Source organism: Idiotropiscis lumnitzeri, chromosome 11 (assembly GCF_059441095.1).
Source record: "Idiotropiscis lumnitzeri isolate Australia: NSW breed Sydney's pygmy pipehorse chromosome 11, RoL_Ilum_1.0, whole genome shotgun sequence".
Classification (NCBI taxonomy): Eukaryota; Metazoa; Chordata; class Actinopteri; order Syngnathiformes; family Syngnathidae; genus Idiotropiscis; species Idiotropiscis lumnitzeri.
Genome location: NC_142401.1, coordinates 5,193,744 through 5,209,493, shown reverse-complemented (window position 1 = coordinate 5,209,493; position 15,750 = coordinate 5,193,744). Strand labels below are relative to the sequence as shown.

General features: G+C 42.4%; 1 protein-coding gene across 1 annotated transcript; it reads right to left on the bottom strand.

The window, feature by feature from the left end:
- Positions 1–1,436: 1,436 nt before the first annotated feature.
- On the bottom strand, positions 1,437–13,906 carry ell2 (elongation factor for RNA polymerase II 2). The gene is made up of 12 exons (XM_088308347.1): positions 13,647–13,906; positions 11,385–11,432; positions 9,764–9,888; positions 9,513–9,676; positions 7,410–7,669; positions 7,114–7,238; positions 6,089–6,161; positions 5,372–6,002; positions 3,633–3,708; positions 3,146–3,317; positions 2,992–3,036; positions 1,437–2,444 (listed from the first exon to the last, which is right to left on the bottom strand). Exons 1-12 carry the CDS (start codon positions 13,776–13,778, stop codon positions 2,328–2,330), a joined length of 1,968 nt encoding a protein of 655 aa, XP_088164473.1. The 5' UTR covers positions 13,779–13,906; the 3' UTR covers positions 1,437–2,327.
- Positions 13,907–15,750: the final 1,844 nt, after the last annotated feature.

The following is a 15,750-nucleotide window of genomic DNA, read 5'->3' as shown; positions in this document are numbered from 1 at the left end:
CGGCACGATGGTCAGTTTGGTGCCTGCCCGCTGGCTGGACATTGCTATTTCCTACAATATTCGTAACCGAGTGGCAGATTCGTTTCCCCTAACAGCCAATCCAACGATTTGTTCTTTTGCATGAAACACTCGCAAAAAATGGTTAGTTTAAATCCTTTCAGAGAGAAATACATGTAAATAAACATTATTTGATGCATTAGACGTTTAAGCACCAATAAAAAATACAGAGCATTTTTATAAACACTCACAGGAAAATGCTCCATTTCAAACAGTTCACGATAGAAGACACAGTTCATGTAGGTAAAACCAAGTGGATTTTATTGAAATGTCTCGTACATTTTCAGGTGGGCAGGATCAGATTGAATTCAAAATTCACTTGATTTTTTTTTTCTTTTTTTACATTTTTTTTTTAAACCATGGCTGAATGTTGCCAAGGCTTTTCTTCATTTCATTTAAGACTTTTTTTTGTTTGTTTGTTGTTTTAAATGAATGCATCTCTTTGGTTGCCGGGGCGACATAAGTGTACATCGTGTACAGAACTGAAAAGCCTTTGCCTTCTGCATAGTTTCATGTGGACCCAGTAGAATGAAAACACCAAGCCTGCTGTGACACCTTGTGGTGACTTGGTCTCGTAAACAAGGGAAGAGTAAATTTTGACTGCCAACCCAAAGTATTTTTTGAAAAAAAGGGGATGAATTTGGATTAGTCAGACCTGTCCTTCGCTTGGTAAATGACCTCAATTACAGCCGGTACCAGTTTGATGAGCATTGATTAAAGTTCCTCTCATCATCTGTGGGCAGAGGGAATAAAGTGGTGACAATTCTAAGGATCCGTGACTGACTAAAGGGACATTCTTCTCATGACGGTGACCAGCCACCCATTTTCCAATCAGAAATCCCACTCCATGTTAAATATACCAAAAAATATATTTAATTAAGATTCCAACACAGGTTTTGTAAACGTTTCCCTTGTTAAGAAAGACTCAAAAATACATTTTCATTTTTTCATAGGATGCATTCACTGGATACCACTAGTAAGCGTCAATGCTGGGCAGAACTCAAAGTGATCAAAATAAGTTTGACCAGATAATACATGTTTGTTTGTCCTCTGGTGACGAAGCACAAGAGGCAAGTCAGAACCGACAAACGTCTCATTTGTTTCTCCTACGCCTGGTTGCTCCCGAGTGCTCTGACTGGTCAAACGCGATAGCAGCTTTTTTTTTTTCCGTCTCATTTTCAGTTTTCAAGTTTCATTTTTTTTTCTCTCTTTTTTTTTTTTTTTTAACTCCCCCTCAATCTAGCACAATCATTCAAACACACACTCATGCAGCTTGTAACACACTTTCCAGGCTTCACATCCCTTCTTTTTCTGCTTCCGACACACACGCACACGCACACACAGCCTTTTGCCAGGCAGTTATAGTTCCTTAGTATAGACTACGCACCAAAAGGGTGAACCTACACCACCATTGAGTGTAACCACCTTAAGGCTAATAATAATAATGCACTATTGACATCAACACTGACGGTGCAGGGGGAACACTGCCCCCCCTCGGAGGTCTTTACCTTAAGTTCCCTCTCAACACCCCACATGGCCATTCGAACAGTTCACAATCCATAGACATCAGCTCACTAATTATTTCCCCTTCTCGCATCCTTGCTGTTGGTTCTCCATCACGTGACCTTCACCAGCACGAGAAGATTTGCCCAAGAGATGATATCCGGATCTTATGTGCAAAATGGCTTCACAATGTCAAAACACATAAGGCCCATTACTTGTTGTTTTTCTTTCTGCATTGTTTACCAAAAGTTAAATCATCTACGGACTTTTTTTTTTTTTTTGCACTACAAGTCCCAAAATAAATAGATCTTCATTTTCTTAAATACAAGTCAATAGTTTCTCTTAAGCTCAAAAATACTTCTAATTCCTGCATTATAAAGTCTTTCAAAAGGAAAGAAGAGATGAAAGGTACCCCGAAACACACTTGGCTCATCATGCAGCCCCCCACTTGTGGAAAAATCCACAGGGCCTCTGAGAAAGGAAAGGGAACCCCCTAAAAAAAAATGGGGGCCAAAACTGAGAGGAACTCAACGTGGGATTCAGAACATTTCAGGCTATAACGCAGCCTGTGGAATCAAAGCTTGTAAAAGGAAGGAATGAAGGAAGGAAATTAGGATAACGGCAAATAAGGAAAGGAGAGACAGACACCAACCGTGGGGGTGTTAATAAATAAGAGCCAGCTGGACCTGCGCCCCTCGCCCCCGACCCCCCTATCTCGGTTGGACACTCCATTCACAATACTGATCAGTGACGTGGCGAGAGGACTCTCAGCACCAAGTTTGGGCTCGGCGCTGGTCAAAATCTGCGATGAGCCGCTTGATGTGCGCCAGCTTGTTGTGCAGGTACTCACAGCGCTGTTTGTCTCTGTGGTAGTTCGGGCTGTGCTGGAATTACAACAAGAAAAACATCATGTGAGACCACAACCAGCGTACTTTGTAGCTTCTATATTTAAATACATCTAAATATATAAAACAAAATAAAAATGTACTATATACATTTATTAATATAATAAATTATAATAAACATTTTCAACCACTTCTGCAGATCACCGTCTTAGCGGTTAACCATTTCATGTCATTGAATGAGATTTTGCAATATATTAATTGAGCTCGACTCTTTGAGGTTGTTTCGCAACTTCACTTTACCCTACAATACTAATTTCCATCCCTATGGCTCTATGACTCGGCATTTTCAAGACTTCTGTACTTTCACATTGTTCATGAAATGAGCAAGTGATTGCAGATTGTCATAGTCTGGGGCGTATAATACAGGCAATTACTGGCATTTTTTTCCCTGAGCAGATAAAAGGAGGCGTTTATGCAGGGTGAGGTGCTTACTTTTCCAACAACAATAAAAAAAAAAAAAGGGGAGATTACGACTTGAAGAAATACAGTACATGACTCAGAGAGGTGTCACACTGTGGACGCTTACTTGTTTCATCATTTTGTATTCTTTCAAGACTTCTTCTTGCACCTTCTGCAAAATAAAAATGAAACACTCATGAGAACTCATGCGAGCCATCTGTGTGCTTCTGCTCATATCAGCCAATCAACCACAGAAATGAAAAGAGAAAAAAAAGGCGGACCTGATACTCTTTGGTGCCTGGTGCCAGCTTCCGGCATTTGGAATCCAGCTGCGTGAAGCGTCGCGTGATCTTCTCCACGCGGGCGTGCAACAGACGGTACTCGTCGTACTCAGCATTGAAGTCGTCCTTGTAGCGCTGTCTCTGGTCCGTGGACACCAGTGCTGTGTACTTTCTAGAAAGCCAAAAATGACAGCTCGTTGTCATAGTTTGCATGTTTTACACATAACGGGGAGGGATCAGAATTAACTATTTGATAATTGTGAAGTGACGTGGCACGATTCAGCAGGCTGTGAAGATTAGAGAGCGAATTGTGCAGACTGAGTTTGTGCTTCCCTGATGGTGAAGGAAGAAATGGAACCTCCCTTGAACTCAGTTTCATCTCTTTCCACTTTGTCTTAACTTGTTAAATACGTGACGCTAACGCCTCCCCCACGAAAACACGCACTCTGCTTTCACTTTGAAAATGATTCTTGCCGGGGCAACTTACATTTCATAGTCCGGCGCCTCAATTGTGGAGGAGAATACAGTAGATTGGCCCGGATTCTTCTCTTTTTCCGGGTAATCTGAAAGCCAACAGCATTGCAAGATTTAATTCAGGTGAAAGTGCAAGAGTCTGTCTTAAATACGCATGCCTATATGCCTGATAGGTTGGCATTGGAACTCTTGTCAAACAGGTACCTTCAATTTGTTTGTACACATAAATGTGGCCAATGATCATACTTTACTAAATGTTCTGCCTCTCTAATGACGTACTGAAGAAAAAGAAAAAGACTAAAGCAACCGATGCTTTATTGGTTTTATGCGGAATGCATTTTTTTTTTTTATCTGTGCAATTAAACAATTAGACTTGGGAGTTGGCTAACCATTAGAATGCATTTGCTTTCCAAACCCCGGTGCTACCGCTCTTCTTTTTCTCACTGGCACGGTCACACCCACATGTGTCGCTCATAGTCATACTTGAGTTGAACTCAGTCGGCTCACACCTCTATGAGGAGCTCTGTGTTTATCTTTCATTAAAGATGAGCGCTTTGGACTCAAAGGCTGATGAGAAGCGCCATTTTATTGCGTGCATCCAATGTAACAGGGTCGTTACATCTAAGGGAGTACGCCTAGAGTCATCAAATGCAAGCGAAACATTTTTTTAGACACTGAAATAGCAGTGATGGGCACGTTATGGTATTTTGCCGATCTGCCTCATATCTGCAATCTGGGCACCCTTCCGTCATCATCACTTCGTCGTTATTGCTCGTCCTTTTAAAGCGCGTTTGTCTTTGTATCTCACCGGAAAATAAAGTGTCCGTGCATGACCAGAGGTTTCATAATTCATAGACATTATTTAAAGCTCATTAGATTTCTAATTCTAATTCTAATTTTCTATTCACATCCAGTTACCGTAATTTCCGGACGACAAAACACACCTGACAAAATTTAGCCATACACATGGATTTGTACATACATTAGACGCTTTGGACGAATATCCGCGGGTCTCCACGTTATTATCTATTACACAAACACTGGTAGACAATTTTTTCCCCCTAAATAACGCAGCTATCATGACAGAGCGTACCGGAACCTTCCTCAGACTTTTGTTGTCACACAAGGCAAATTCACAGAGGAGTTCGGACCGGGGTTGCTTTGTGGACATGGCTGTATTCATTGCAACTCATCCAAGATTGTTATTTTGGCTCTCAATTGAGCCATTGCATATCGCTTCCGTGTTTTTGCACACTTCAATTCTCGCTCTCTCTAGTCACGCACTTGCTATCAGTTGAACTCTCAGTTCAAGGACCAGTACATCCCAACAGCATTGCATGGTTTAATTCTGCTCCGTGTATAAATATATATGCCCATCTCTGTGAAATACGGTATAGTTGCAAATAAACTTCAGATTTTGTCCTGGAGCTTCTGGCTGCGCATAATTTTCCTCTTTGTGTTATTTTACTGCCACAGGCTTGGCGTTAAGATATTTTGGATAAAGTGTTCGTGTTTGACACTGGCACAAAGATAGTATTATAGCGTTATCCTATTCTGGACAGCATTGAGCCACAAGTCTGAATTTTGAACTTGAGTTTCAAGTTAATTATTAACCGCAATGTTCTATAAGAATAAGTTCAAATAAATGTGAAGCAGTGGAAAATGCACAGGAAAAAGAAAATGTACGTTATGGAATGAAATGAAATGTGTCATGGACAGACATCAGACTTAAGGTAATCATGAAAAACACACCTTGACATGCGTGAGGATTCTTGTCCTCACCATTCTGCCTCTTTTTAGATTTCTGACTCTCCTTCGCCTGCTCGACAACACTCGGAGAACTGTTGCAGCCCCTTTCTGTCCGTTTCCCTTTGTCCCGCTGGCGATCCTTGTCTTTGTGCTTTTTGGACTTCTTCTTGAACTTCTTGTCATCACTGGTGGACAAGGGAGGGCTGCTGATCACAGTGGAGGTAACAGTGAGCGAGGAGCAGGGAGGAGGGCTCGGCGAGGCCACCGGGATCGGGGGCCGATAACGCTGCAGCAAGGCTCGATCGGATGACAAGGAACTTGGCGAAGGGTCCCTGCAGGAGGAGCTCTGGTCCACGGGCAGGTCCTGGGTGCCGCAGCCCTCCGGCGTGCTGGGGGAGTTGGAGCTGGAAGCTGGGCTAGGCTGCTGGTGAGAGGGAATTGGGAGATGGCTGGGTGGGCCCAAGATGACATTGGAGGGCAGCGAAGAGCATTTAGCGGCCGGGCTCCCGTCGTCCTCACGGCGGTCGGAGGAGGATGAGGATAAAGATGTGGCTGGCCCACGATTGCTGAGGTGAGAGATACGGGCTTTCTTGGGCGCCAAAGGATCGATAAAGTCAAAATCTGGCTGGCGCTTCTGTAAAAGGGGAAACATATTTTGTTGAAGAAGGCTGTACATGTGGATGCTTGCGTGTCTCAGAGCGTTTGGAGACGAAAAAGTACCCGAGGGGACGAAGGTAAAGTGTCTTTGGGAGAGCCGTTTGAACAGAGCGCCTCAGTGGGAAGACCGAGTTTGCTGTTGAAGAAGGAAAAATGTAGCATTAGAGAAAAATTAATGGCTCTAGTGCACAAAAAAATATATACAATTTAGAAAGAAGTTATTGAAATATAAAGACTAGGTCATTGGGCCTTGAACTAAAATCCTCTTCAAGAAAAAGCAAGTGACGACAATATTCAAAACAAGTTTTTTTGGGTTTTTTTTTTTCTTCTGGGATTTGCTTTGTCTGCTGATACCAGACAAGCTTCAGGAGGAGTTTTTTTTTAAACATAAATAAACAAAAAGTGTTTCTTCTATGGGAAAATGCCCACGTTGTCAAAAAATTTTCACGTTTCAAAATGTTACAAGTTGTACACAATACGATGAGCCGTCAATTTGTCTGTCGCCCCTCGAGCTGTCATCATGGTCTTTTCTCATTTGGAGCTGTACTGGCGAGGTAAGGCGCCAACGGCAAAATATCTGCAGCTTGCAAGCGTAACTCAGGGTCACAAATGTTGACAAGAGCCTGCTTTTGCAATCTAGATAGCAGCACTTTGTCTTGGGAATGCTCAGTCCCTGATTGCCCTGCCACTGGGCTCCTTTTTGGAACCTAGTTGAAAAATTTAGCGATTTCATTTCAGGAGTTTCTTAGCTAGATTTGAAATCGCTGTTTTTTTTTTGTTTTTTTTTAAACAACCACTAACCTGCCAGCATAGAAAGTGCTTTGGTAAACTCGCACCTATCTGTTCGCAGACATTTGGCCATGGAAACCATTTAATCTCAGGCCGCTGAATTACAGTTGTATAATTAAAAAAAAAAAAAAAAAAAGACCTCATCAAAGTGGCACTTAAAATTTGATGTTAATAACTTTGGTCTTGGTGTGAAGACACAGATATTACCAATGAAATGCTACTGTTTCATAGAGCGTAGTTAGTCCACTTCACAACCACACTGGGCCTAGTCGTAAAAGTGAAAATGTCCAAGAAATTACCGAGTCAGGATACGCTCCACCTGCGTCTTCTCGTCTTCAGAGTAGCCAGGCCAGTCTCTCTGGACGTCACGGTAAACAAAGTCCTTCAGCGAATACGTGTTGTCTTTGGGGTTGAGGTTTGCCACCTGTTTGGAAAAGACAAAGACAAAGTTTCAAGTTTAGCTATGACCGCATGAAAAGTGCAAAAACTTTTTAGAAACGGCACATGTCCGATGGTGGCCGCACATCTGTGCATGCAAATCGTGTTGAGCAAAAGCCACCGAGATCTACAAAAGCCAAGCCACGCTTTACTACACCTGCTGCAGAGTGGTCCCCAAGGAGTTGCGGTGCTTCTGGTTGAGGCCATCCCGCTGCAAACGGGCAAGCACTTCTAGCTTCTTGTAGGACCTCAGCGCCAACAGGTGGACGATACGGTCCCGAAATGGCCGCTGCGACACCGGGTTGTTGGAAAGGCACTTGCGGATAGTATTGGCTGGGTTGATGGGTGTTGATCGCTTGCGCTCCGGGACTACCTCAGGTGTTGACAGCGCTGGTTTACGGATATGTACTTGCTTTCCTAGAAACAGAGAGAGTTTATTTTAACTACATGGCGGGACTTTAGCAAGCTGCTCTAGATGCCATGACGTTAGCCATGTTGGGTTGTGGAGGATCTTGCTCCGCAGCTGCTCTTAACTTGCTCAAAATGTTACTTACTGAAATCAACTTCTGTCAGGCCAAAGCCCTGGGGAAAAAAAATATAGTTGGCAGAATCTTCTGTCAAACAGTGGCCAATGACTTCAGTAATTACACTCCCTAATAAAGTGCAGTGACTTGATTTAGAAAAAGGGGTTGGAATAGAAACGTGGTGGTGATGTTGCTGAGCCTGCTGCCAAGTCAGACTGCTGCTTAGGCATTATGAAATTCTAAAGTGCTTAATGAGTTTAAGGTTAGTGAGGGCAAACACTCCCCTTCTTATGTGTCAAAAAGCGGAGACTGTCGAAAGTGGTCATATTTTGGTTTAAAAAAGCAAAAACAAGAAAAAAAGGAGAAGGGAAGAGTTTGTCACCTTAATCTGTAGGCACCAATTAAAGCTCCACTTGTAACTTTCAATTAAATGCCAATTCTACTAACAAGCGGCTTCTAATAAGCTTTTTTTTTTTCTTTCAGGGTTTCCTCACATTCTGCAGTTTCTATCTTGCCTAGTTAATGAAAATCTATCCCCAGAGCCCCGACAAACAAGTTGGAGTTTAAGTTTAGCAGATTTGTCGTCCCTTACAACCAATTGTTTATTAAATTGAAACCTTATAAAATAAAATTCATAGACAATACACAACAAACGTAGAAGCTCCACGGCAGTCTGCGTCTATAAATAATGAGATAACCATCTTGATAATGTTGCTTGACTGTTCAGTTAAAGCGCCCAAGACTGTAATGTCAGGAATGTGATGAGAAAAAGTGATGGCATTCTAACACCTGCGCAGTCAGCTAAGCTCTGTTTGGAGTTGACCATTGAATTTTGCTCAGGATTTTCCCAAAATTATAAATGAATAAATTGTTAGTTACATGTAGGACAATATAAAGTCAGTGTTGTTTGGTCTTGAGTGGTGAAGTGATTCTAGATGAATGACAGCACATGAACATTATTATTATTTTTTTTTTAGGTAAATTGTAACAACAATGGTTTATTTAAATGAGGGGTGACCAACTCCGGTCCTCGAGGGCACCTATACTGCATGTTTTCCATCTCTCTCTGCTGCAACACACCGGAACCGATTCAAATAATGGTTCTCGGGCTTCAAGAGCTTGCCGAACATGCAAATGAGGTGCGTTGCAGCAAGGACAGCCGGAACGCATGCAGGCTCGGTGACTCGAGGACAGAAGTAGGTGAACCCTGATTTAAGGAGAACTGCAGGTTTTAATTAATACAAAAGTTAGATTACCAAGCACTTTAACCCCGTCAACATGTACAGATGTTAAGTTCCACACAACAGTTTGTGGCAAGACAAAAAAAAAAAGGAGAACGTTATAAGTATGGCCAGAAATAGAAAAGCACACTTGGCCTGCTAAATGATTGAAGCGTTATGTTTTGTTGTCCTACCTATGATGAGATGATTCTAGTTTGACATGCAACATAAGGCTATCAAAGTTTGCATGTTCATCTAATGAGAAATAGAAAACTTGCCGAGACGTGTTTGTAGTCAAAAGGAAGCATTTAAAGCAGACCTGATTGCTTGGAATGGGATGCATGCTTAAACACAAGCAGCATTTGGCAGGCGGCGTGTCAGTGAAACACAAATGGAAAACGGGTGTGAGCAGCATGCAAGATGATTGGCGGCAGACAACAAATGAGCTAGCCAAGAGCTACAGAGACCAGATCGTTTTTTTCGTCCGTGTGATCGCGAGTTGAAGGGCCGCCTTGCCTCTGTACTGGCCCCCGGGTTTGATGACTTTGGTCCCACGTTCACGCGTGTCCTCCACAGCCTGGGTCATGCGCTCCCGGGTCACCTGGTAGGAGTCATTGGTGGCGCATATTGTCACCTTGTCCTGCACTGTGGCCAATAATGCCAGCTGAGAGGCCCCTGAGCTGCAGACAATGAGGCACGCGTGGTCAAAGGTCAACAACGCCCCAGGCAAAGTGTCGCAGGGCAACAAGAGCTGATGGAGCCATTACCTCGAAACATACTGATGGATGCAATCAAAGCTTCCCTGAGGGTTGTCTTTGCCAACGTTAGACAGGTAGAAATCAAAATTGTGGGAGGCATCCGAGGAAGAATCCGTCCTGGGTATTTTGATGCGCTGAAAGAATCCACACGAGGAATGAAAATGTACAATTTATTTGATGTGGAGGATTGCAATTAATTTTGAATAGAATGCAAGCGATTTCTTTCTTGTTTCGGTCACGCTTCTGAATCCACACGGTCCAGAATTCAAGTGTGCTCTGACACCGGGCCAATTGTTCTGCATCATGCTGAAGCACGGTTACCCTGGCTTGCACTCACACGGCATCCAATCACATTTACATCTGTCATCATGTTGTAATACACCCGCTCATTACAATGAACCCTCGTAATAATGCGCTTCTCAGACTTTTTTTTTTTTTGTTTGTTTTTAGTGCTGTTTTTTTTTTTTTTAAGAGCATTGTGTTCTGCATCCTGATTGGCTAAGAGACTGACCTGCATGAGCAGTCTCTGCGCCTTATCTCGGTACAGTACAGAATGCGCAAGAACTGGACCCTTTGGTGAGTCGTTCAATACAGTTCTCAAATATAAATCGAAAGTGGCATGTGTGTTTATAAAAATCTTCTTGCCCAGAAGGGGAAGAAAAACAAAAAAAAAAAGAGTGTCAACGATTACTCATAAGTGTGCAGCAGAATGAAGAAGAGGCAAAGTCGGAGGAACGATTAAATACGCAACGTGTTTAACTTCATACTGTTAAGATCAGGTGGAGCGGTGACTTATTCCATTCAATTAGTTTCTGCATGGTGGAGAATGAGTGGGACTGAGTTATCGCATTTACAACCTACCAGACTGGCGTGTTTATTCAGCATCTGCTTCAACTCAACTCAAATACAATCTTGTGCTTCGCTCTGCTAGTGTGAGCGTCGTGACATCACGTAACGGAACGTCAACATTAATAACGGAGCGCCGGATCGATTAGTTAACGCACCGTTGCGCACCTGCGCGTCAACAAAGTCTTAAATTCACCTGTTCCAACCATGCTTGAGCATTGAAAACACGAAACAAATGCTTTGGATTTTCCGCATTTCAATCAAATATCTCCACAGATGTTTTTATTTTCTTGTGGGTTTCAGGCCAAAAGAAATGTTTGGTTTTTTTCTCTCTCTCTCTCTCTCTTTTTTTTTTAAGATTTCTTACATTATCGGGTTTAGTGCAGCGCCACATCAAGAAAAGAAAACTGTTCAAATATTGTATATCAATATCATCTTAGTTGTATGTCATTCTTTCACATTATAGAAAATTCATTTTCAATGAAAGTTTAAAAATGAAGAGAGTATTCATCTCTGAATCAATGCCTTGTCAAGTTTTTGTTTTGGTCCCGCATAACAGTCTCTTACAACATGTTGTATAAATACTCCCAAAATAAGCACAACCATGTTTAGTTGCTGACTACTTATAGCAAAGATTAGCGCTAAAACAGAAGCGGTTAAGCAGATGATTAACTTGACTGAGAAAGAGAATGAATGAATGTAATTAATGAAGGTGTGCTCTTGCTGGACCTACAAAGCATTTCCAAATAAATCAAATTTACTCTAAATAAGAGTACATTCTTACCCCTTGGAGTCCCTTGAACTGTATTGTCGGCCACAAAGAGGATACATTCTGAAAAAAAAAAATTGAGGGGAAAAAATAGCTTAATGCAGTGCAACATTTCATAACTGTGAAAAATATTGAGTGGAGCATTTCAAATCAGGCTAGTCAGGGACAGGTTGAAAAACTCAAATGTGGTAAAACGAGCAACACATTTGACTGACACGGAGCAACTTGAAACATCTTGATGCAGCAGCGGAGCCTTAGTGGCCCGTCGCACCAACAAGACCATGCAACTAACGCAACAGCAACAAAACGCATTCCTCGATAGTGTGCATCGTGGAAAACGAATAAAGTCCAAAATAAGGCCTTATGCTACATTGCGACTGATTACGACATATTGCCAAAGCGAGGCGCTGAATATATTGGACAGAGGCTATTTCTGAAACGCTTGTTGTTTTATGTCGGTTTTTATGTGTAGTTGGACTGGTGTCGAGCGCCACAAATATGCTGAGGCTTCATTGCTGCATTACAGAGTACGGTAGGTTAGGACAGAGAGCTTTTTGGACTCCCAGCTCGCTCACAGCTCGCTCACAGCTGGAGCAGAGACTTTGAAAATGGCTGCGTCACCAATTTCAGTGGAATCTGCATTTCATTATACAACAAGCATCGCTATCTCACTTGCCATCTCCTACAAGATAAATGGATACTTTAAATGGGACAAAACGATCCAATTCAGGATTGTTAAACTTCTCCTCCCTGAGCCACTGACTGACTCCCTCCCCCACTATTACACACACCAACCAGTTCTGATCACATTTCAAATCACCAGAGAAAGACAAAGATAGCCAGCCTCCATAGCACTGGTTCCGCTACAACACACATTGCCCAGAAGGCAAGAAACAAAAAGCAGGCAGGTTTAACTGCTCCAACGCAGCGTGCACACCAACATTACCACATCCAATTAGGCCGGGAGCAGTACCCGCAACCCACAAAAGAATTCCTTCAACCTAGCAATGACCCCATTTTGACACATTGAAAGGACTCAAATTGTTTCCTCCACAGTTTGACCGCAGGTGCAAAATCCAGAATGTGTCTCATGTGTGACATGCATTGAGTGCCATAAAGATCACTTAACGCTGCACTCGGCTTGGGTCCATCGGGGGCTTGAGGCTGTTACGTAACCGTATTGTCGCCAAAGTTGAGTTCAGGTAGATTTCAGGCTTCTACAAGTAAGACTCTTCAGCTTACATCACCTGTCATACCTCGGTGAGGTAACACCAGGAGTGTATGGTTCAAGATTAGCAAGTTAAATATATCTAAAGTTAGGCGGTGGCCTAAATTTAACCCAAATAGCACACCGGGTTTTACCCAAATAGCACACCAAGTTAACAGATTCTTCCTTCTGCCAAGATATGTGGTAATACAAAGAAGACACGATAAACATTTTTGTTCAAATGTAAGGTAGCATAAATATACATTTTTTTTGTTAACCAAATAGTCAATAAGACCGATGTAGATATACAGATAACAGCCTCCTCTTCTCCTGGCTTGCAAAAGAATTTCAATGACTCAGCTAACGCAAGTATTTGTCTAAATAAACCCCAAAGGCACTTGCTCATGTTCATCATTTTTGCCTCCCAAGGGAGGACTTGTCAGCTTGACTGTCCATCTTAGTTTGCAACTTTTATTTGTAAAATTCATTTTCGGCTAAAACCAAATCGGCTCGACATTCTCAAAGTTGACCGAGCATTGTTTGAGATTGTCGAACTTCATCATCGTTAAACCTACAATGAACCTCTTCACACTTGGTAAAATTCATTAACATAGGTAAACCATTTTCTTTTCGTGTAACATTTGCTGGCGACGCCCTGTTCTTAATGAAATTCTAAGTCGTCAAAGTTAGTCAAATCACATTTGTTTGTGGCAGGAAAAAAAAAAGCAAGTTCACAAAAAGGACAGCAGGAGTGTGCCCAGCACAGCACTAATGCGTCTCACTAACAGATCGCTAACGAAAGCTTTTCCAAGTGTCATACTTTACAAACGATATTCTTCGTTCAAAAAACGTTTGTCAGCACTTCAAATCGAATCGCCGCAAACGTACGAAGCAAGATTCATCGTTACCCGTTGATTCATTAAACGACCATGGACGAAAACCATCGAAATGTGAGCGTTTATTTTCGCTGGCAACAAGCGAGCTAACGGATAGCTTCAGCAGTGCGTGGCAGTTGAGCTTCCCAGCAAAAAAAAAAAGTGTCATTTTCAGTACGAGCGAAAACGACTCACCGTGCAATTTTGGTAACTCTCAATGGCTCTCAGTGCTGTCTCGGTCAATTTGACGTGCAGAACGGTAACTCTGCCTGCGCTGTGTTGGCCACAATTTAATCCGTACCTCCCATCCTCGGAGAGCGCCGCCATGTTTAGCAAGGCTCCACCATCGTCCCTCTGAGGTAAAAGCTTTTCACACACCGGCTCCCCTCTCAGCCCTTAGCGGCCCGGGGAGGGACTACAAGTGCGCTGGCCGGCTGCCTCCTCTCGATTGGTTGCTACTTTTTTCACTTTTCCTGCCACGGGAGCTTGTAGTTGCCACCCCCGCCGCATTAGCACTCGTGCTTGTCGTGATTATGTGCTGTATTAATAACGTGAGCACTGCTATCTGAACGATACAACCTCTTAGGAAGAGTGATGGGCATGACAGGTCTTTCAGGTGAACTGAATCAAAAAGATTCGTTCAAAAGATTCGTTCACTGAATCGTTCGCGCCCACTGTGCCCCTCTCACCAGCATGCACCCTCTCCCCGGGCACGGGTGGAGTGAGTTAAAAAGAAAGAAACAAACAAACAAACAAAAAAATGTTGATGCTCACCCTGATGTTGTGGTAATTGGGAATTGTGCATTTGTATTGTTATCATTTATATTTAAAAAATTACACTTGTAATGTACGAACGAGAATGGCAGGATAGCACGTTCACGCACTGAATCGTTGGTGAACTGGAAATTACATCATGTTCACTCACCAAATCGTTCGTGGACGTGAAATGACATTACGTTCTCGCACCGACTCGTTTGTGAATGGGAAATGACATCACGTCATTTTCACCGAATCGTTCCTGAACGGGAAATAACATCACGTCCACTCACTGAATCATTCGAGAACGGGAAATGATTGAATTCATCTTGGGTGCGAGTCCTTGAGAGGATAAGAGAAGTAACCCAGATATTTGTCTTGTACTATTTCCTGAACTCCAGAGAATTGAAGAAACTTATCGTAACAAATCAGGTTCAGTTGTTGAGTCTTTTTTTTTTTAAACATTTTCCTTTGTGAAGATAAAAACGAACATGTATTGATTACATTTAGTTAATTCAGGCTTTATTCCCTAGTAATTTACATTTGCTTAGTCACAAATTCCAACAATGATGACATGCTTTTTCCTTCAGTGACCCAAGTCTTAATATGAGGTAAGCACAGCGGGCACCAACCCCCTCCAAGGCGGCGAGTTGCACCTTTACTATCTTTTGGTAGCAGCCCCCCATTGCAAGAGATTAAGGTCGCATGTTTTGGTGTGTCATAGCCTCAGGCTGGGTGTGGAAAGACCTCTACGAATCCAACAGATTAACATGGATCTTCACCCCACCCAACCCATGACAAGTGACACACGCAGGCACTCATTAACACACACACACACACACATATTGGGGGATTCAGGGACTTGTTAAACGTGTTTATTGTGGATCCTGGTTGAAAAAAGGCCCCCTTAAAAAGAACACACTTAAGAGTTAATGTGTTCAATTCTCAAATCACTTTATCCACATTGGCAGAGCTATCAAACCCCCATTAAACGGACACCAGTTTAAATTCATGTTCAAATCTAAAACTGGGTGGTTCATTCCAGGGGGCGTCTTTTTTTTTCTTTTCTTTTCACAGGTTACTTGATGTGCAAACAATTAAATAGGTCTCATTGATTTGAGAACATTTTTATTTGCAAAAGCTCAAAGGTGTCATCTGATGGAAGCTTTGACTCACTCTTTGCTCAGGTTAAGCATTAAGCACAGAAAGGCCATCGGCAATTCAACTGTGAAGTTTAGTTTGTTTATGCGGATGATGGAGTGAGTCACTCTTTTTCAGGTGCAGTTTGTAGGATTTGCTCCAAAACCGCAGGATTATTTTTTTTTTTCTAATGCAAAGTTAACCCCTTGCCAAGCAGAACTGGATTTGTCTATTTTGCTATTCAAATAGAACTAAGAAACCAATTTCTACAACACTTGCTAACTTCTATTGAAAGATGCAACAGTGCAAGTTCTTAGTTAAGACATAAAATGACGAGTGAAAAGCGATCCTAAAGTTCACTGATGGTTGTGGTGTTAGGTTAGCAGTCCTTTTTTGTCATGTT

Excerpts from the sequence above, each read along its gene's own strand:
- ell2 (XM_088308347.1), bottom strand. The coding sequence starts at position 13,778 with ATGGCGGCGCTCTCCGAGGATGGGAGGTACGGATTAAATTGTGGCCAA. Across the intron at positions 3,709-5,371 it reads GAATCCTCACGCATGTCAAG|ATTACCCGGAAAAAGAGAAG; the intron begins GTGTGTTTTTCA and ends GTTGGCTTTCAG. Across the intron at positions 3,318-3,632 it reads GAGGCGCCGGACTATGAAAT|AAAGTACACAGCACTGGTGT; the intron begins GTAAGTTGCCCC and ends TTGGCTTTCTAG.